Source organism: Larimichthys crocea, chromosome X (assembly GCF_000972845.2).
Source record: "Larimichthys crocea isolate SSNF chromosome X, L_crocea_2.0, whole genome shotgun sequence".
Lineage (NCBI taxonomy): Eukaryota > Metazoa > Chordata > Actinopteri > Sciaenidae > Larimichthys > Larimichthys crocea.
The window spans coordinates 31975742-31998616 of NC_040020.1; the positions used below are offsets into that span (position 1 = coordinate 31975742).

A 22875-nucleotide genomic window follows, 5' to 3' on the forward strand; every position below is an offset into this window, starting at 1 on the left:
CATTTCAACATTAAAGAAGCTAAACAGGCCTCAGTTAAAAGCATCTACAGTACCAGTGAATGGTATGCCTGATATGCTCCTATTTTCGTCATGACAGAAAGCTGCAAAACTCCATCTAAAAAAGTCAGGAAAACCTTTTGAAACATTATCTACAACCTATTCTTAATCGTTAGTGTTGTGTTGTAAATTCAGCGTGATTCCAAGTAACATCCATCCATTTATCCAAATTTGATTCCTGTGGCAAATTAACTTTCTGAAGTCCCATCGAACATATTTTACATACACAAACACAGCAAATCAACATGCATTCAATAACACCAATGCGTATGTGTGTTGCAGCTATTTGTGTCTGTCGACTTGCTGCCTCATGAAGCTTCCTCTCTCAGGGTAGACAGCAGAATTCCTAAACCACTGCTGAGGAAATGTTTCACTAAAAAATCCATCTGCCAAATCACTCAGCTTTGTTTCAGTAATCTATCAGTAGTGTTTTATAACGACCATTTCCTAGCAAGCACAGCGCACACAGTCACTAGATGCTGGTGTTTCCCCAGGAGATTTCCCAAGGTGGCATCCTGCACCTGTCAAAATGGAGCTGTATAATCAGGAAACATTTCCAGCAAACAAACCCACTTTCTGGGCAGTTTTAACACTAAAAGGCCACACAGTGTGGCTACATACATACTAATAACTTACTAGAAGTGAATCTATTAATTGCTTAATGTATCAACATATTACGTCTTTTGACACACAATGGGTACTTCAGTATGGAGTTGAACTCTTTTATTGCAGTAGCAGGGATTACACGGTGCGATGTTTAGGGGTTGCACAGAACTCAAATAACATTAACAAGGGATTAATAAATCTATCACAAATAACAAATGGCAACAATACCCGCACACAGGTCTGTAGCACAGCTTTACAGCAGCCTGTGGCGAGGTACCACACATACATACATAAATACATATATACATAGATAGATACATAATAAAACTGCTTTGGTAGTTTCTGTATTTTCTTTTTTTAAATTAATTTTTTGATCAGTTTCCCTCACCTTTTATCACTATCACTGTCTCTGCTGACTGCAGAGGAAGTTTGACAAAATACTGTTGTAATAATGTTATTCAGTAGAAAGGTGACATGTTAATCCTTGTTACACAGAACATATTATTTTAAGTGCCATGTTTAATTAAATATCAGGCAAAGAGTTCAGAGATTTCCTGGTTTTGTTACTAAATGTCTCTTCTGTTTTCAGAGGAGCTTCTTAATGTCATCTTTAAATCATTTCATTGAACAGACAGGCTTTCACACAATTTGTTTTTACCTCTTTGTTTACCTACTTTGTTTGACTCCGTTTTTTTTATTCATGTCTGCCATGTTTTGCTGTCATGCCATGTTTAATCATCAGTAAAACAACATTATTATTATTACAGTGCTTAATAAAAATGTTTGTTCACAGGGAATCAAACATTCAGATGAAGTCCATCAGTAATTTCACAGTATTTGTCACACATTTACCTTGTGGCTCTTATTTTTCTCACAGTGTAATTACAAACATCAATCAAGCTATGAAACACCCAGAAATGGTATTAATAAGTTGAAAAACCTGGGTGATAATTGGAAATAACTGTAAATAAGAGTAGAATAACAAGAATTAATAATGAGTTAGATCATGAAGCATGCTGGGAAAGCAGATGTGTGATGGCATGGCTGGAAAATACCATCATATAATGCCTGCTGTACATTATGGTGCTTATATACATTATGGCGTATATTATAGTGCTTTAACCCTGCTCAGTAGGTAGGATTAAGTGCTGGAGATGCTGTATATACAGTGCAGAATATATGTTATTTTTGGATTATTTCAGCAAAGCGATTAGATTTTTAGGCTAGGCTTTAGGATCTGACTCAATGGCATGCATTAATATATCCAAATAATATAGCTGCTGGTTATGAAGAGATAAGTGCAGTTGACTTATCTGGGACAATGCCAGATTAATGCATTAATAACAAACGTGTCGTCATTGTTGCTGTTTTGCTCTGGACAATGAGATCGATCACCAGTTTGATGTGGGTTTGTTTTGTCGCAACGGTACTTGTTGCATTTTGAAAAAGTTATTGTATTTATGTGAAAAAGGAAATACATAAATGGAACTGATTATTGATGGACTGATTTGTTTTGACACGATTTGATATCTGACAGTACAGTACAGAATGCACAGTAAAACAATCTTACTGTATTAGTTCCTGGTGATAGTAAGACTGCAGGTAATTTATCAGCTATGAATCAATTACAATTGATAGTTTAGTCTATGAAATGCTAGAAAACTATGAAAATGCCTATTACAATTTCCCAGAAGCCCCAGGCAATGTCAACAGTACAAAACAGAAAGATACTCAATGTACGCTGATATAAAACAAAGAAAAGGAACAAATACTGAAATGTGAGAAGCTGGAGACAGTGGTAATAATCTGCTGTACACACTGATATCATGATGCTTTCATCATGGTCAACAAACAGGATTAAGTGCTGCTTCTGAGTGATTTTTGGATTATTTCAGCATAGCATCAGGATTACATTTTCAGGATGAAATGGGATAAATACATGACAAATTCCTGGAGGACGGGATGCTGACATATTTGCTCTTCTGTTTTATTTCTCTCCAGACCTCCCAAGTTTCTCAGAACCTCACATTCCTCTAGTGGCTCGTGAGATCATGCAGCGAATGATCCGCCAGTTCGCTGCCGAATATACCTCAAAAACTACTCAGGACGACTCGCCCCTGCCCAACGGCACCATGAAGGACCAAAGCCTGCCGAGAGTGGCGTCTCTGGCCCCGGCCCCATGTTCCCCACCTGGGCCCCTGCCCACGCTGAGCTCCCCTCCATCGTCTGCCTCCTCCTCTCCATCCCCTACACCAGGTCCAGGCCTCAGCCCCAGCTCTGCCACCGCTGCTGCTGCCTCAGCACCTGCCTGCAGCAACGGTACGGGAGCAAGTAATGGTGGAGGAGGAGGTACAGCTGCTGCCTCTGCACAGAATCCCGTCCTCAGCAAGCTTCTCATGACCGACCAGGACGGCCCACTGGACCTCTCCGTCAAAAAGAACCAGGACGACGACCCAGAGCCCAGCCAGCAGGGTGAGCACACACACACACACACACTTGTTTTTGTCAACTAAGGACATTGTGTTGACTTTTATTAATTCCTTCCCTAATTAGGTTCATCATAGCTTAAAAAATGACCACCACAAATCTAACCCAACCTATTCTAAACTTAACCTAAGATTCTAACCTTGACGGTAAAACAAAACTGTAATCCCAAAATAAATCAATAACCTCATGGCACCAGCTTTTTGTCCCTAGATAGGGCAGTCCCCACAATGTGACTGTGTAAACATAGTTCCCACATTGCCATAAATACAGGTGTACACACACACATTAATCAGGAGCATGCAGGTGCATTTCAGTATCCGTACATTTTGCAGTAGTGTTTGTAGTAGTTACAGTAGTACTGTTGAGAAGACACTATAATTTTTGAAGTTTGCAGAAAGTTAACGTTTGTTCCAATTTCTGTCTTATCTGGTTCAGGTTGAGATTATTACTCTGGTACTCTGGTTTCAGGATAATCTTTGATTACACATAACATATATATGTTATCATAGATAACAAACTTGATAGTAGTTAAGAGTTGCACATCAGATGATAAAAGACAGATGACTGTACGCATATTCATGCTCTACACATAGAGACTCACATTCAACATATGCAGATTGGGCTGAACAGCTCACTGAAAAGCCATCATCTTTTGGATTGAACCTTTGTAGCGCTATACTGAGCTCCGAAATGTAGCTCAAAGCTCAATCTACATTTAATCAAACCAACCCAGCAGGGGTCTGCATTTCGATCACTGAACACACTGCAGGGTTGAAGCGACAGCTCGCTGTTTCAACCGTCAGCCACAGTGTGACCGGTCACCCACTTTAATACCAGCTTTTTGGAATCTGCTTACAGTAAGCCTCCTTAATTTTTACAAAAAAGATTTAGGCATTTACATCGACCTCATGCTTGCATTATCTCTTGCTCACACACACACACACATGAACACAGAACACCTTTTAGACGAATTCTGACTCAGATTATTCTCAAAGCTGGATCATATACACCCAGGCACTCGTTTAAATTACACAGTAGATGTAATTTCAGGAAAAAATACATTCCTAATGCTCCACTAATCAATATTTTTATGTTGACAATGAATCAAATGATGAACCCACAGAGCTCTGCAACACTAGTGAGTGTCTCAGCCTCTTTGGCAGTTATGGCAGTGAGGTCTGCCAGCAGGCATTTCAGCTGCAGTGATGCTGCTAATACAGCACATGTCGACTGAACAGGTTTATCTAGCAGTACATCAGTAATGTATTACTAAGTAACATGTTTTGCTGTTTTATTTTAGAAACACTGATATAAATCAGTCCACGAGGTCCTGATCCAAAGGAAACTCAATATATAGTGTGGTGTATATACTCTAGTGAACACAGTAACTCAATAATACATGACTGACCACCATACTGTGCAAGTATGAGTTGCAGTTCATGACCTTTCTAAAACTGGGGCACCATGGTGTATAAATCTGCATGTTGATGATATATATACCTATAAATACTGTAATGTAGAAAGTTCATGTTCCTGCCACCAAAACAAGCATGCTAATGTAGATGCAGATGCGTCAGTGTATGCAATTTACGTGTTCATTAGCTCAGAAAATGACCTCATTAGTCTAACTTGTTATCTAAAAGTTATCACGGTTGTTATCCCTGGACATTTTGTGACTCAAGTGCCTTTTGATTAATATTTATTTTGGAGCCAGAATTCTATGTACACCCATGATCCTACACATGTGTACTATTAACAGGACCAAATTCATAATTCCCTCCTCCACTCGCTACTTTTCATTTTAATATCATCTCATGTTTTCCCTGAAGATTAGCAAGTACTGTGTCCATATATGGTTGCAGGGGTTAGAGGGGTCAACTGCACTCAAAGGATTAGGCTACACCAGCAAAACACAGCGTCTGTTGTGAATGTATTGGCATGTCAAAACAACAATAATTTACCTGTAAGATGTAAAATCATCCAAATTTTACTTTATTTTTCGCAAAACGTAAGGCACAATAATAATATCTTATTCACATTCCTTTCAGGGTTATTGCATATCCTTATCATTTACTACAGTTCTCTAATCATGAAAGGAAAAAGTCCATAAAAATAAACCATGAGCTATAAAATTATAGTCAGAGTTTAATACTGCTTATCATGTTCTGTTTTTATAATTGTCTTCATAGAAAAATAACCAGATTCTTTAAACTTATTTACACTCGACTTTATGTCCCCTCACATGATGATATATCTTCTGTGTGTGTGTGTGTGTGTGTGTGTGTGTCGACCTGAATTGCCTGACAAACATATTCACAAATAAACTGAGATTTCACACACAGCATGTTGCCATATTTCCCAGACTTCATCAGGACACAGTCCACCTGTTCTGAAGCACACAGAATATCTCAAGTCTTTTTTTTTGACAACTAATAAGAAAACAGAAGTCATTTTCATATGTAGACTCACCCAAACACAGAAACAAGAAGTTGCAGAAGCTGTTAACATGTATAAGATGCCAATAGATTTCAGTAATAAACAGTACAAACACATCAACAGCAGTGATCTCACTGCAGAAGTAAATGAGATACATTTTCTGAAATCTGATGCTATAAACGAAAATGCTGTAAATTGATGAGATCATATTTTTGTTCATTTCATTGATGTTAATTATCAGAGTTACTTTACGTGACTATAACAAAATGCTTCGTTCAACAGAGGTCGAGGACAGTCTTACAGCTTTCAGTTTGTTGAAACTGAAACAATTATAACATTTTAAGCCTGCACTACAAAACCAATCCAAAGTCTTTAGCACGGCCTTACTTATTGTGGTGTTGACATGCTGAATTTGTGTGCCAGCTACGGAAGATAATAGAGAGAGAATTGATTCTGTTAAAGTGTTTCTTGACCATGAAAAAAATGTAAGGGTTTGTTAGCAGACGTTCTTGCTGCCGTTCAAGCAACTAACTTGCATTTAGATTCCCCGATGATTTGTGGTGGTGAGATCTCCAATCACAAGACTAATATTGGTATAACCTTAGCTTTTCTGTCATTTCATAATAAATACTTTCTGTTTTCCATTGAAATTTAGCATAAATTGTAATGCTCAACTTTCAGCTTATAACACACATTCCTAGGCATAAGTTTGTATGTATGTGAGCAGTAATGCTCTGAATAGGATTTAAACCCAGTTGTGTTTAATCTTTTTTCCCCCAAGTGATTTTTTTCTTTTTTTCCCCCTCAGACGGCGTCCTGGATCTCTCCACCAAGAAGAGTAGCGCAGGCAGCCACAAAACCTTCCCCGGCTTCTCCCCTGCGCCTGGGGTCAAAGGGTAAGACAACAGGATTAGTCAAAATAGTCTCTGTTAGCATAGCAGGGACGTCATGTGCCTAAAACAACACTGGAGAGGTTAAAGCAGCCACTGCTGTTGTGTTTCTGCACTGCACTTCCCGCAAAAGCACTTGTCAGTCTAGGACCAAATGCTGTGTGGAGATTTGGCCTGAGGTGATGATGTGTGGTGACACTCAGTATATGGATGCCAAACCACAGTCAAGTTTCTCCTTTTTAACCAGCAAAGATTGATTTCACGAGTAGACCAACGACCACAAGTAGATTTTAACTTGTGTTTTTCTTTTTTGTGAGATACTGGATATTCTTAGCATTTCCATCCTACATCCTACTGATTTAAACAAAGTGAGAAGACTCTTTGGTTAAGCTGCTTACATTCCATATGCACCTGTAAAAAGAGTTGCAAGTAGAGAGAAGCTATGAAGGAGACCAATGAAGGTGGTAACTACGTTGTGGCAGTAGACAGTACCGATGAGCTATTACCTTACGCTAAAAATTACCTGGTGCATAGTGAACAATGAAATGTCTCAGTCGATATATTTTATGTATCAAGTATGTACAGTAGATTCTTTTAAAATTAAAATTAAATGAATAGCTCTGATTTAGGATACCCCGAGGCGTACATAAAAGTTTCTTTTACACAAAGTTTTGAAGTCTGTTACAGCACATAAATGCATCACAGCACCAGCAGCAGACAGCAAATTTCAGCTTAACCACAGTGCAGCTTGTAAAACACTTCAAGTCAAATGTGGTGAATGGGAGAAAGCATTAAAAAGCACCGGTAAGATCTTTGAACATTCTCATAAAAGATGCATGAAGTAAACAAGAGTTAAATCGTGAATCCACTGGTGTGTAGAAGCACCACAAGGCGTGAGTTAAACCACAATGATGACTGTTTGTTGACTCTTTTAAGATACCATACATAGAAAGGAAAACTGGCAGCTGAGTAGCTGGTAATCATGAGGGAAGACACCTCCACAGTCTTGAAAAACTGTCTGAACAGCAAAATTTGCTGTTTTTGTATTAAGTTTTTTTATAACAGTTATTAACATTTATTTACATAAAATGTTGTGGATACTTAATAACACACTCAACTCTGACATCATATAAAAGCCACATTTCCAGAGGCCTAATTGACTTTGTGAGCAGCAAAACAAAGCACTGCAGATCAGGAAAGGGTCATGCACTCGCTCGGTCTCTCTACATTTTGGGGGCGCATACTTCCTTGTCCTTGAGCAACAACACCTCCCACCTTTTATCTCTTACTTGATGATTTCACTGAGTTGATCAATATATGAGCTACCATCAATTTAATGGTAGGGCTGTACATACTTGTGCACAGGTATTTATAATATAGACTCCTCCACATTTGCCCCAACCCTCCCCAGTGAGAGTTCAATGGCAGTATGTGTCAAACACTTGACAGAGACTTTGATGACTTCTCTCGTTGCATTGCAACACAATCATTTATTGATGAACATGTATTCTGCCTTGAAGTCATGTTTGAATCAGTAACCATCATACTCATATTCTTGCATCTAGAGGGAATAAACAATCAACGCTAATCGCAGTTGCTATTTCCAGGAATACTTTTGATCTGTAGGTCAAAGATGGATTAGTAGAGGTTCGATACACAGGGCAGCCCCAAATCCCCGATTGCGGTGAGACTGCAGTGGTGGAGGATGTGGGCATGAAAAAACCTGTGTCCAGCATGTGTGCAGTGTCTCTTAGATACTCCGGCTATACTGCTTGTTTGCAAACGGTTTGATCGCCTGTTTGTTGCTACCTTGGACCTGATTGTTGGGATCTGGCCACATTCCCAGATCTCGGCAGTTACTTCAGTGAGTACAGTGTTATCATAACTCATAGAAATGATGGCCAGAAGTATGACACAATAACCCGAGTTCGAGTAAACCTGGTGAGACATTTTCTGCCGAGTCCACCCCATGTCAGCGCCATGCAGCCCTTTCCCCTGCCTTTCCTGCTCCTCTCTATTACCTCTATCAAATCAAGTATTAAAGACAGTCTAGGAAACAGGAAAATGACACAGTGAAGGATAATTCTACGCTGTAAAGACACTAAATATATTCTGTATCAATTAAGGAGGTTTTGTAAGCAGTGTGAGAAAGGATTTCTTCAAATTTGTGGCATTTTACGAGTTTATAGTTCACTAGTGTGAGTATTCATTTTCAGCAAGTCAAGCAGAGTGAAGTCGCCATAACTGATTACATTTTCAGTTTCTCAGGAAAATTAAGTCTCCAATTAATAGGATTGGGGAAATGGTGATTTCTTATACACAGACACGTCAATAATAAATAAATCTGTAATATCTTGCTGAGAGTAAAAAAAGAAAGCTTGTTTGCAGAGGGCCCAGCAGGTAAATTGTGGCATGGTGAAGTACTTTCACAATAGAACTAAGAGCAAAATTAGAAACAGCACATGAATCCCCTGAGGACAGGACTCTGACTTCCGCCTGAGGGGCCCTAAGGCCCCAAAGGCCCAAGGGCCCTAAGGCCCCAAGCCTTACCGAGAGTCTCTAATGATCAGGTCATGTAATATTAACTACAGGAGGAAGCCACCCCCACTGACACCAATTCATCTTTGGCAGTCAGCTAATCCCAAAAGCACACACCAGGTTTGTGTGTGTATAACAGGTTACTAGCCTTTAATTATTTTCTGACCACATTTGTGGAAAAAAAAACAAAAAACACCATTTTCTTTTTTAAGTTGTACATCATTTTATAGTTTAAATCCGATATTGGATTTTAATTAAAATCATTATTGCAGTTCAGTTGATCATGATATATTTAAATATATATAAATATAAATAACAAGAATAGGTCATTCATTAAGTTAACTGAGGGCTGAATGAAATTAAAATGAAATGTTTAAAAATACAACAAATTAAACTAAATTAAATAATGGCTGCAGGATAAAACAACCATCATTTTTAAAACAATGTGCGTCTCAGAATGCACATGTTATTAAGAGAAGACAGATCATACACCAAGATGCTGTCACTGTGGATTTCTTTGCTCTTTTTATTTTCACAAATGATTGCTCACATTGAATCCTCAGATCCACCATTACTGTCTGGCTCAGCCTCCCTGATGACTGCATGCGTACTGTAACAGAACGCTCTATTAGAGTGTAGACTCCAAAGCCTCTCGTTAACCCTGTATTGTTTCAACGTGTCCAAGACCGCCCACTGTGATAATCTGTCTTAAAGCTCCTGCTGTGGACTCCCGACATCGCAGTCAGTTGCACTGTAGCTCACCAGTATATGTCTCCAATAGGAAGACACAGTATTTCCCTCAAGTTTCTTCTCCACTGTGCAATCCGCTGACTTGACAAGCTATTTTCTGTTATTATGAACCTAAGGGAGCTTTTTTAAGGGCCTTTCCACTGTTGCTATAGTTACTTAGCTATAGGAGCATTGGCTGCAGAATCTAAAGTGAGGGCACTTTGCATGTAAGCATATGTTTCAGCAGCAGAGACAGAAATTTGAGATATTGAAATGTGAGATGCTTGCAGACCAGTGATTCTTCGCAAGACCTATTGCATGTTATAATTGCAGTTCAATACAACTTTATTCATCCAAGATGGAGGATGGAAACGTAAACAATCATTTAAAAAAAAAAGAACATATTGACAGGTTAGCACAGGTTTTGGCATGTGAGCCTTTAAAGCAAAGCGATGTCTACACTCCTTGTCAAAGGTTGTGTATGTTGTCAGATGTTCACGGTTCAATCAAGAAGTGACGGTGCCTTCTTCTATTGTTTTATTTTATTGATATAAGGCCCCTAAAAAGTATAACTATCCAGTATTTCACAATAATAATGTAACGAATAGTCTAAAAAAACATAATTTAAGTGGGATAAAACTATGATTGCTTACATACTTGCATACTAATATATATAGTAATATAATATCTAGATATAAACAGTTAATATAATATAATAATATATTAATAAAATGCATTCATACTACTGTGTCTGTCCCCCTATTCTAACTTGTTTGTATTAACAAGAGTGAAGACAATATTGCCTTTCCAAAATGAGAGTTGTGCAAATATGTCATGTTTTTTTTTTTCCCTTTTGAATTGTTTTTAATTAGTTTAAGTTACATACACAGTATTTGTTGAGATTTAATTATGAGATTAAAATATAAATGATTCATATGATGATATGATATGTTGGTAATATAAATGATTGACCCTTGTGCTGCCTCAGTTTGAATGTAATTACAAAGTAACTGACAACTAATTGACTATAATGGAGGGCTGAGAAAAACAACTTGTTTGCAACTGTTCTGTCAAATAGTAAGCCCACTAATGTTCTGCTTGCAGAAAACTGATGTGTAAGAGACACTGCAGTTGAAAATTAGGCAGCTGACAAACAGTGACACATTTACAGAAATGTTGATTAATGTTTGTTGTTGTTTTACAAAGCAGGACTGTGTAGAAAATGAAATCTGTTGACAGTGATATCTATGGTTTATCTAATGGTTTGAGTTTGTCAGATGTAATTTATTTGTGTTTTGTTATGTTCATGTTTTAGTTGAACAGAAACTATAAAGCCGCATTCAGACAGGATCTGACACTGCTGTGAAAATGCAGGTTTTTTCATTCATTTGAGTGGAGGTAGTGCATTTTGCCTGCAGCGGTGCGGACTGCAGGGGTGTCCACCAAAAAACGCAGTGCCCTGCAGTGGAGAAGTTGAGCTGGATCTGACTGGAAAAACGCAGCATGATGTTATGATGATGGTTAATAGCCTTGATAAAGAGGGTTAATCAACAAAATAAAACGTTTTTTTTCTGATAGCGGTTACGTTCAGCACAAACCGACACAGCCCCAGCAGCAGATTAGCCACAGCGACTGGTCAAGTCTGAATGCCGCCTAAATAATAATTTTGTAACATTTCCCCCCAATGTGAAAGATGTTAAAATGTAAGAGTAAGAGTCAAATGATTAATAATTTAATTTGGAGCAACATTACACTGTAAAAATGCAGTATGCATCAAACCCAACCTGGTCTTATGTTTTGTTTAATAACGAGATCTCTGACAGTTCTTAAATGTACTTCTTTGTTTTCTCCATTCAGACGTTCCCTCAAAGTGGAACAGAACCTGCCAGAGGTGGATGAGGAGGATGGCCTGCTGCAGAAAAGCTTGCAGGACGGACTGAGGGAGAATTATGTCAACTCCAACTCCTTTAAGCCTCCATTGGCTCGCTCGCTCCGTATAAAGGAAGAGCTCCTCAGCCAGAAGCACCATCTCCTCAGCCAGCCTGCTGCTCTTTCATTGGCTAATCTAGAGTCAGCTGGCTTGCTCAATCATGGGCAGTCCCATTCCTTGCTTGGCCAGAAGGGCTCTTCCTCTTTCTGGGGAAGCAAGGCCCATCTTGATAGCCTGCTGAAACTAAAGCAGGCCAGTGGAGCTCTGAGCGGGGCTCTCAGCGACCTCAAAGACCTGCCTACATTCCTGGAGAATCACCACCACAACCACCACGGAGCCTTCTCCTTCAAGAGTTCCCTCCACCATCACCACCACAATCAGATCTCCAAAGCCCAACACCACCACAATGAGGGCAAGCGAGACCAGGGCCACTCACCTCCTGTTGACCTAAAGATCCCCCAAGTTCGGGGCATGGATCTCTCCTGGGACTCCCATGCCTCTGAGCTGTACGGCTATGGTGCCATGGGGGTTGGGGGTGGTGGTCATGGGGAGAACACCCTGAGCCGGAAGCTGAGAGCCATCCTGCCCAAGCAGAACCGTCGTGGAGGAAGCCTTGGAAGCCTGCTGGATGGGGCAGCTGAATACTGGAGCTCCGACTTGGACCACTCCAGTTCTGGGCCAGCATATTCCACCTCAGATGTGGAAGGGGACCCAAACTCCAAGCAGCCAAGGAAGAAGAGGGGCCGTTATCGCCAGTACAACAGTGAGATCCTGGAGGAGGCCATAGCAGTAGTGATGAGCGGGAAGATGAGTGTATCCAAGGCTCAGAACATGTACGGGATCCCGCACAGCACCTTGGAGTACAAGGTCAAGGAGCGCTTGGGAACCCTGAAGAACCCCCCAAAGAAGAAGCTCAAGGTGATGATGAAGATGGAGGCAGGAGGCCAGGATTTTCCTGCTGAGTCAGAGAACACGCCCACCGCAAACCCACGAGACGACGGCCAGCCGCTGGCAGCTGCTGAGCTCAAGGACAATGTAAAGGAAGAGATTGATGACAATTTCAAACCAATCGACTAAACAACTTACACATGTAAACCTCAGTCAAATGACTAAAGTAATTTGAAAACGGATGGGGCTTTATTTGTGCCAATTTACTTTGCAGTATCTGGGTGAGCACAAACGCAGGGATAATATGAGGCGGATTCTTAAAACAAACTGGAGATAAACAACTAATCGGATGGTTTTTAACAAGCATCGCATGAGTGATGCTGTATAAGCATTTGTTTAGCTTTTATATCCAGGGGCTTAACAAATGCAGCTAAAGACATTAGTTAACTGACAATTAATGAAATTTCCATAAGCATGCTGATAATCCTCAGCCCAAAAACCCCCTCTTTTTTGAACTCAGTATACTGAACCTTTGCTGCTTATAAATGCAGTTTGGACTTTGGACCATTCCAATTTGGGGAAAAAATGAGGGGAAGGTTGAAAATTAACTCCTTAAAAAACTGACAAATTAGTCCCTTTACTGCTCCCCTCTCTCATGGAGTACTACAGTAGCTGAAAAATTGGTAAGTGAACTGTCTGTTATATTTGAAGCCAACTGTAAGGTTTAATCATACCATTGATATTCCTCACCGGGGTTCTGAATCAAAACCCCTTTCTCTTATTGCCAGGTAGCCATGACGCTTTAACTGCAAACCTTTCCTTTCCTCCTTAAGATATTCTGCTAATCTCTGTGCGGACGAAAGCAACATTGACCCGTCCTTTTTGAATGAGAAAAGACACACAAAAAGTCATTCAGGGATGCATGTTTGTGAGTTTCGTGGACACTACTGACTTCTATAATCGACATCTTTTCCTCTATCTTTATCTTTTTGTTTGATTTGTTTTGCTTTCTTTTGCACTACACTTTGGGTCTGGCGCTTACAGACCAGGTTACCTCGGCATTGTTGCCCTTGCATCATGCACTTATTATGGTCTGTCTCTGAAGCCCAGTCGCAACCTCGCAATGGGTCAGAGGTGCACATCGCCTGTGTAGACTGATCTATAATCAGAACCCAGAAAGCTCTAAAACTCTCTTTTTTGCCAAGGGACAAGTTGTGGGGTAATCTGATTATGGATCAGCCATTTTAAGGCGGGATGCTACCTCATGGACCTCCATCAGTGTCTCACTGCTGATCCTGGAATGCTAGAACTGCCTTCAGGTTGTCCTCCAAATGGTGACCGAAGTGAGCTCATCCCCTCATGGAGATCTTTATTGGATGAAGGCCTTTTAGGATCAGAATGTGAAACTGCTGCTATCCAGTTGATTATCTAGCTCTTATACAAGGCTTTAGCTAGCCTTAACAAATGAGTTTTAGCTAGTCTTCGCTTACAACAACAACAAGAACACATGGCTGATATTTTTTTTCCTTTTCTAATGAAACTAAGCAGAAGCAACTTAGTTGAAGTTTTAAAAGAAATTCTTCTCCCTCAAACTTTAAAGACAGTTTAAAAGCAGTTTATTACAACAATGTGCATTTATAAAGGGGTGTTCATTTTGGGATGGTGGGTGGGCAATATGCATTGGGGAGGGGTAGTTAATTGAGGCGAGGAAAAGGCAGATTTAATATATTATAAATTATTATGACTGATGATGTAAAAGCCAATCCGTGATTCTGGATGATTCTTTTCTCCTCATTTTTAACTCAGGGTAACTGAGACAGATGATGTGGGTTTCAAATATGGCCACTTCCTGTTGGACCTATATTAGACAGACAGGAGGACAAGACATGCCTCTCACTAATGCTTTGTCTGCAGGATGTGAGTAAATATGGCAGGGCAATAGCAGATAGACCTGCTAATGAATCATGATAAAGAACAGAAAACACTGACGTTGGGTTTGGGGATCGAACTCATGGCGCTAAACTTCTAAAATAGCACTTTTCAGAAATAAGAAAAAAAAAACAAGAGAGAAAGAAAGCTGTTTGGGGTTATGCATGTAGTGTAGCTCTTCTCTGGGGGATATGGAGCAAGGAACGATGAGGAGGGCAGAGCAATGGAAGAAAAAAGCTTTAGTGTGTGAAGACTTTCAGAAAGCTGCAGCTTGGACCCAAACTACTCTTTTTTCCCCTCTCAATTACCTCCACGATAAAAAAAAAAAAAGAAAACAAGAAAAAAAAAAGGTCAACAGCTTGAACAAGTTGAGTTTTGTGTAGTGTCGTCTCGTCGTTTCCTCTCCGCTCATTGCTGAAGCACCAGGGATAGAAAAACTATCATCACGTTTTACCAGGCGGGAAAAGAATATCCCTCAGAGGACACAGGTGGAAAGAAGAAAAAAATGCTCTTTTGGTATTTTCCATCAGGAAAAGATTGAAGGAGATGACAAAAGCTTTTTGTTTGTCATGTTTATTTTGCTCTGTGGTAAATGTTGCTCTTCGCTCCTAACACTGCCTGGTGCTCACCCAGTCTGTGAGATCTTTAACACGAGAATTGTACCTCTCTGTTCAGATGAAATGATGATGATTCACTCCTTTTTGAAATGTATTGTACATTTTATTTATTTGATTTGTTTTTTTTTTTTCCTTTGATTATTCTCTTAAAAATGGCATGCACCACTTTTTTGGCTGATTTTGGGGTCGAGCCAACTGAATATATTACAGCATTTCAATACAATTAATCCTGAGCCAAAGATGCTCAAAGTCATACATAGTTATGGACTAATCACAATCTAATTAGAATCAGAATTAACTACCTGTTGCATACAATCTTAATTTTTTCTGTGGTTATTGGTTATCCACCTTAAGCTTTGTAGTTCCCTTGGCTTGATTGGCAGGCTTGCATGGCAAATGGGGAAAAAGCTCTCGAAAAGAACCCAGGAACAACAGTATTTCTGGGGGTTATTGTTGCATGAAATGCGTCCAACACTTTGACAATGCTGAGCATTTGAAGTGTCTAAAAGGTTGTTGTGCGCGTTGAGTTGGACCCAGCGAAGGACAATGCACTGATCTGATAGTTAAAACAGGATCAATGCCCCAGTGTTGATTGTAAAGCACTTCTTATAAACACGCCTCTTAAAAAGAAAAGGCATGGTAGCTGCTCATTGAGCTAGCTGTGAATACAGTATGACATAATACGGCTTATAATGTGCCCCCTCCCCTTAAAAACAGAACAAAACAAAGTTGCGACACTCTGCCTCTTAGCCTGTTTCATGTAATGCATGTTAAGCATGTATTTGTGCTGATAAGAAAAGAAAATATATGTGTAGAAATAGTGTAATTGGCACTTAATGCACAGGTTTGCATGGATAAACTCCAACAGCACTTAGACTGAATTCCCCTGAGAGGGGCGATTCCTCAAGGGCCAAACTATCTCTAAACCTCTAAATCCTTTACAAACATTTTTTATCTTTAAACAAATTCTTAACCTCTTCTGTACCTTTGGCTTTCACTATATATTTGCCATTACTTTGTAAAAACACAAATAATTAAAAAAAATTCAGTCCCATTTTCAGCCTGATCTTATCTACTGAGGTGCATGCCATTTATGGTATATTTATTTCATTTCATTTCATTTTTTTTTTTTCTGGGATTTTTTTGATTGTTTGTAGTCATGTGGTTAACGGCTCCCCCTGTCCAAAAAAGTCCTCCTTCTTGAAACTGAGTCTCACTGCTGTTTTTAAACAAACCTCATACTATATTATATACTATAGAGAACAGTATATATCTATTTATATACATATATATTAACAGATACTCACATAATGAATGTAGTGAACTGAATATCTCAAACTCACAAAACCAGAACAGTGATCTGCAAAAAAGAAAAAAAAAAAAAGATGGCACTGTCAGTTCATTTTTAACAGACTGTTGTTTTTATTTGTTTGCTTTTAGTTTCACTTTACGCTGCTTGCATTGGAAACGCAGTCGTTTTCTGACGCGGGCTTGCGACAGTAGCCTTCAGTACTGTAAATGTCTCAGGATCGAGCCAATGGGATGGGCAGCAATATTTGTCAGTCGGAAAATGGCACAGACTTAACTACCTGTACTAGATGTAATTTATAGACTTATATATACACAGTATATAAAATATACGTCGACTTGGTCAGCAGAGACCAAGTGCTATACCTCAATCTCAGAATAATGACTCCTTTCCGTGCCTCGTACTTTTATGTATACCTTACCTTGCCTGGCGAAGGGATAGCCGATACTCTGGGAAATATAGTATCCGCCGCTGTTTCTTTTCTTTTATTATCTGTTCGTTTTTTCTTTGTTTCGCCTCCCTCTTGTGAAGGGAGGAGGGAGACGCTTCAAGTGTCTGACTGACTAATATTTGCCACCCTACCTCTTTTCAGGTATTTTTTTCACAACAACAAAACCTTATAGAAGCATATAATGAGCATCAGATTGAGCAAAAGAAAGACCCACAGGGATTACACAAATATTCCTGTTGTTAGCACTGGATGGGGTTGGCATGGGAGGGCTGCAAACCTCTCATTGCTTCCTCTTAAAGTCAAAACATTTTGGGATTCAGTCGTCTGGTTTCACCCTGGAGGCTATAAGTCAGGTTGGTCCCACCCTGGTCTGAGAAAGAACAAGGTGTTTTTGTTCACTGTTTTTTTTTCCTTCTTTCTTTTGGAGTTTATTGTGTTTTTAGGTGTAATGTAACTCCAGGTTGAAACTTGACAGGGGAATTGTTTGGTTTTTGTTTTGTTTGTTTTTTTTGCATTTTTTTTATTTCTCACACCCCGAGAAATCAGAGACCCAGAGGGGAGATTGGGGGACAGGTGGACAAGTTAACCTTCCTTTATCTGCTGTCTTGTAAAAGAAAAATATCCTGTCCAAAATCTTTTACACTGCATTCCAAAAAAAAACCCACACACAGGAAAATACCTTTATATGCTGAAAAAGCTGTACACTTATGAATATATGTATTTATTTTACTGTTTTTGCATCTTCAGGTAAGCCAATCAGTTTCTCTTTTGCTTTTCATGTTGTTTTTTATTTGATTTGTTTTTTTTTTCTTCTGAGTGAAAGACTGTCAAAAAAAGTGATAAAAAAAAAAGAAGAAAAATATGTTGAACAGCAACTACTGTAACCTCACTTAGTAGACGCCACATGACGTGCCATTTTGTTTCAGGATGGTGTGTGATGATGCGGGCTACCAGGAAAGAAATACCCATAATGTATATGATTGCCATGCTCCTCTCTGCTGAGAGGTTTCTTCTGTTTCTTTTTGAGTCACGCTGCATATCTGGTTGTCATTTATACCTCAGGTCCGACCATGTCAAAGCAGCTGATTGTACATTAGAAACACATACACACAAAGAAGAAGAATCAGGATTTTTAGTACGGCTCGTTTCCAGATTTTTAGATGTAACCAACAGAAGCAGTTTTTGAAAAATTGTCGTTTCTTGTTGTCGTCGTTCATACTGTTGTTATTCTGAAAACATATTATTTTCCTTTCTTTGTTTTCTTATAAAAAAAAGACAAATTGTTTAAAAGCCAGAAGCCAGGTTTCTGTGAATACAATGCTGTATTCTCTCTAGCACATGCAGCCGTGGAAGAGCAGAACGCACACACACATATGGCGCACCTACAGCAACATACACGCTCCCTCCTCATCAGGTAGCCACACTTTGTGTGGGCGGGTTATATGTATAATTATAAAGCTGGGAGTCGTTTCTCTTTTAGAAGCAGGTGGGTGTGTTTTGTCCACAGCCTGCAGAACATCAGCCCTGCTGGCTGATTTTGATCTGGCACGCTGGGACACTGCAGGCACTGCCTCTGTGAAAATCACTTTGTTTTGTTTCTTGCTTACAACAAAGACTGCTTTTCTTCTTTTCTTTTTTTTTTTAATCAACCTACAAATCTTTTGGTTAAAGGAACAAATCCTCCCTTAAGTTGTTCTATCTGTGATGTTCTGTTCATTCCAGCAGCTATCTTTGTTTGTCGTACTATGTTTTGTAAGCTCCTCTTTTCCTTCAATCTGCCTTGTCTATTTCTGTCACTGTTTACAGATTACTGTTAAAGGCAGCCATGTCTTTTTAACAGTACTTTCTTAAATCCATATTTAGAAAGTCTGTTAAAAGATACATTTTCTTTATTGTGAGATTTCACATTCCAACCTGTGATCAAACACAGGAGAAAAATATTTTCCAGTTAAGAAAAAAAGAATGTTCCTCCCAGGTTTTTTCTTGAGGCTGCATAACATACTGGTCATCAAGTTTGCTGGGGCATTAGAGATTGGATTCTCCAGTTAAATACACAAAGCTAAAATAAAAATAGCTGCAGGAATGCAAAGAACATCATCGGTGGTTATATATTTTGGGTCAGGTTAAATCCCGTTCATAGAAACCGCTGCATATTTTTGCATGGATCTTTGTCTTTGCTACATATCCAAGAAGACAGTCTCTCTCTTTGCAACAAGATTTATCTTACTATCTTTACCTTTTGAGTGCATTTTTAAAAAACAGTAATCAGCACATGGACTGACAGTTACAATTCTCCTTGTGTGCTTTAGGCTTCACCGTACTGGCATTTTTCCCCAGACATTTGTCAAAGTGACGCCAACAGATCTGTTAAAATGTGCATCTCTTCTGGTGTGGAGTGCAATTCCAAGTGTTGTAAATGTCAGAGCATTTGTGGAGATGTGACAAGCTGTCGTTCAGTGGCAGTCTGGCTTTGAAAGCAGAGCTGAGTACAGATCTTAAAGGCCAGACACACCTCTAGAACGATGCTGATGTGCAGCAATCAACACAACAGACACCTTCGCTCCCTTCCGTCGTAATTCACTAAACAAGAAATTTGGCAGGGGCTTGATGTTTTGGAGGAAAAATGATAATTGTTTGTGTAAAAGTCTTTGTGTTCAAAGGTAGTGGTTTGAGCAATTATTTTATATTGCAACTCAGATGAGGTGAGAGCACAGAGTTACATGATAATCAAAACTGTCTGAAAATTAGATTAGGACAATGAATTCACCCTTTGGTGACTCATTTTTTTTAGAAATTCGTGTGCTTTGAAAATAAGAAAATCAACACATTTTTAGTGACATTTTGAATATTGGCTGGATGTGTTTTCAAACTGCACTCTTTAATTGTTAACTGAAGCCTGGTTTGCCTGGTTCCTTTGACATTATTCGAAGCTGTTGATTTCCAAATTCATTTCATTACATTTAATCTGATTGCGCTGCCAGGAATAATTCATAATTTATTTGTTGTTTTTCAATCAGTTGAATCAGGAGTGCCTTTTGAAGACTCTAATCACAATCTAAAATCTAATCGTCAAGGGTTGGTTTCTTAATCACGTGTAATCTAACCACCCCAGTGAAATCACAGAGCAGCTGCCTCAAGAACGACATTCTTCTGTCGAAGCAAAATGTCATGTGAGATTCAGGTCAAATTTGTTGGCTTAAATTCCCAGTCCCCCTCCTTGTGATTATGTTGCACTGTGTAAGATTCACAGGCAGACATTTTCTCACACTTGCTGTTCTCGCCTCCAACAAGCCCGCGGTGCGTCTCACCCCTCCGCCTCGTCAGAAAGCCTCCTTACAGATTGCAGACAGACGGACTGTCGGATAGACACGGCGGTCTGAGGAGGTGGATGGGAGTGTGTCTATCTTCACTTGAAATCTAAGTGAAGTAGAAAAGAATAAAGGCCGCTGAAGGTCGCTATCCCCACCCCCACAGCACAGTTAAACAACAGGCTTTTAATGGAACGATGCTGAAATTCCCGTCACAAACTAACGTTACTTCAACACACTGCATCTCCATCTAACAGGTGCTACCGCTGATCTGAAACTCCACTTAGAGAGGAAAGGGGATTATTAGGGACAAAATATCAGACCTAATGTGTAGGTTTGAAAAGGAAAATTAGAAAATAAAAGCCATGGTGGTGTGAAGGGAATCTGGACGAAATGCTCTGTGATAGAGTGCACTTCATAAGGCGCCCTTGTGTGTTGCCATGACAATCTTGCAGCATTGTTCCCATGTGGAGGTGTGTCTGGCCCTTTAGAGCCACCTACATGGACCAGCTGGTCTCTGTTGCTCTGAACTCAAATCCAACTCTGCTAACACTGGTTCATCTCCTGCATTCGCACAGGAGCATGGAAATCTTGAGTTTGGAGAGAATTTAACAAAATTGATGACATCTTGTTGCAAAAATATGCTGTAATGTGTAGATGCTACTTCTAATATTGATTCATCTGACTTTTCCTAGTACATTTTCTAAAGAAATGCTCTTAACAGAAGACACGATTCTACTAAATCTTTGTCCAACACTGGCAAACAAATATTTACCATAGATTGTCTGTTATCCTCTTCCCATGTCCCCTTTTCTGTGTGACACTTCCATCACATTTTTTTATAAGACTCTTTGTCTTACTCTCATTTGTATCCATGTGAAAGCATCTCTGAGATGCTCTCTGCTGTTTCTGCTACCTCGGTCTGTCACACGGACTTGCCTGTGGGGATCTTTTAAGGCGCCGACTGCTTCAGGAGTCAGGAAATTGCACAAAGTTGATTTGAAAACTAAAGTCTGTTTTGCCTGTGAAGTACGACTTCGAGAATTTCATAGCATTAATGGGCCTTATGAACTTCAGGTCAGGTCAGGTTGACTATTTCGGAAGGGTTTTGATAAAAGATAAATACAGCAAAGTAAGCTTTGTCAGGTCTTCCACTGGCAGTCCCCAAAGACATAATATGCTCTGATATTTTTTTTTTTTTTTAAGATTTTTTTTTTTTGGCCTTTTTGAGCTTTTTATTTGATAGACAGCTTGAAGAGTGACAGGAAATGTGAGGAGAGAGAGATGGGGAATGACATGGGGGAAAGAGCTACAGGTCGGATTTGAACACTGGGCCGCCGCGGCAAGGACTGAGCCTTTGTACACGGGGCGGATGCTCTACCAACTCAGCTAAACGACACCCCATATGCTCTGATATTTGCTGAACATTGCGATCTTCTGTTCTTATTTTTCATCTCAGAAATGTGTCAGATCTTGATTGTCCTGTCACTCAACAGTGTGCAGTTTCTGGAAATGCACCGTGATGTTGCTGCACCGCCATGGGTGGTCGGCAGGGCCACACATCCCCTTCCACACCCCTGTAAACGTTGTATGATTTTGTTGTCACTTTCTTTGATGAAAAGTCATAAACCCCCTCCGTTCCCCTTCTCCCCCTAACTATTTGTCATCCTTTCAGCATCCTTGGTCACTGGAGCGTGAGCACCGTGGGGCTGACAGACCCTTGTTTATCCCAGGAGATATGTGGTGGTCCAAGACAGCCCCAGGTTTTTCACCTCTCATCAGGCCTTTTCATAAACCTCACTGCCGCCTCTTGGGATTGTATCCGCAATCCACAGGCCTCTGAACATGGTCTTCCCTCTACCTTTTTCTTTTTTTTTTATCTTTTCACAGAGGCTTTGCCACACTCTCCTCCGATGAAGAACTTGCAGATTTAGATTTTTTAAGACAGAGCTTGAGGTTCTTTTAGCAACAAGGGTCACTATCCTCTGCAATATTGAGAACTGTTTCTAGAAAAAAAACACTAATATACTACATACATACATACAGTATGTTTGGCAGGCAGTTAATATTTCAGCCTTGGTGAAAATTTCATGAACTCTTTCCACAAAAGAGAGTCAATATTTTAAAGGTTTAGCCGTTAATGTTGTATGATGTCTCTGATCTTTTGTTTTGATGTTTCAGGGTAACAGGCTCAGGCTTGATTTTCAGTTTTTGTGTTTAAAAATGAGAAGAGAAAAAAAACAAAAAAAAAAACAAGAAAAAAAATCAGCTAATGAGCGGGGTTGTGTTTTGTTTAAATTGCCAGTGCATTGCTGTGATTCTCTTGTAGCTTCTTTTTGCTCTTTCAAGTTATGACGTCTTCTGCATTTGTACTTTGGTGTCTTTGACGACCATGTACCTTCTCTGTTACCTATCAGTTGTGAAGTCTACACTACATGCAGATAACCACACCAGCCAGTGTATTTATAGTCGAGCTGAGGAGAAACACTGGCTCATGAGCACGATCGATAGTCAGGTCAGACAGACTGGCACTTGGTGAGCGGATATCGGAGTTCAGTGCTCAGCCAGGAAGTTTGGCAGTACAGAAGATTAAATGTCATGCAGATGATTCCCACTGCCATAACAGAAACTATTCAGAAACTCTTTTGTGGAACACCTCAAACTCATCTGGCTGAAGTTGACTCATGAAAGCCAGAACAT

General features: G+C 39.7%; 2 protein-coding genes across 9 annotated transcripts in view; one reads left to right on the top strand and one right to left on the bottom strand.

Moving 5' to 3' along the window:
* The window catches only part of lcor (ligand dependent nuclear receptor corepressor), an 83729-nt gene extending 62381 nt beyond the window's left edge, over positions 1–21348 (top strand). Inside the window, exons 5-7 of the mRNA XM_010744705.3 lie at positions 2665–3135; positions 6395–6482; positions 11601–21348. Coding sequence (XP_010743007.2) covers positions 2665–3135; positions 6395–6482; positions 11601–12750 — 1709 coding nt within the window. The 3' untranslated portion in view covers positions 12751–21348. The remainder of the gene's footprint in view (positions 1–2664; positions 3136–6394; positions 6483–11600) is intronic.
* Positions 1–22875, bottom strand: part of LOC104939516 (B-cell receptor CD22) — a 509789-nt gene that overhangs the window by 383599 nt on the left and 103315 nt on the right. The gene's annotated exons all lie outside the window — the stretch shown is intronic.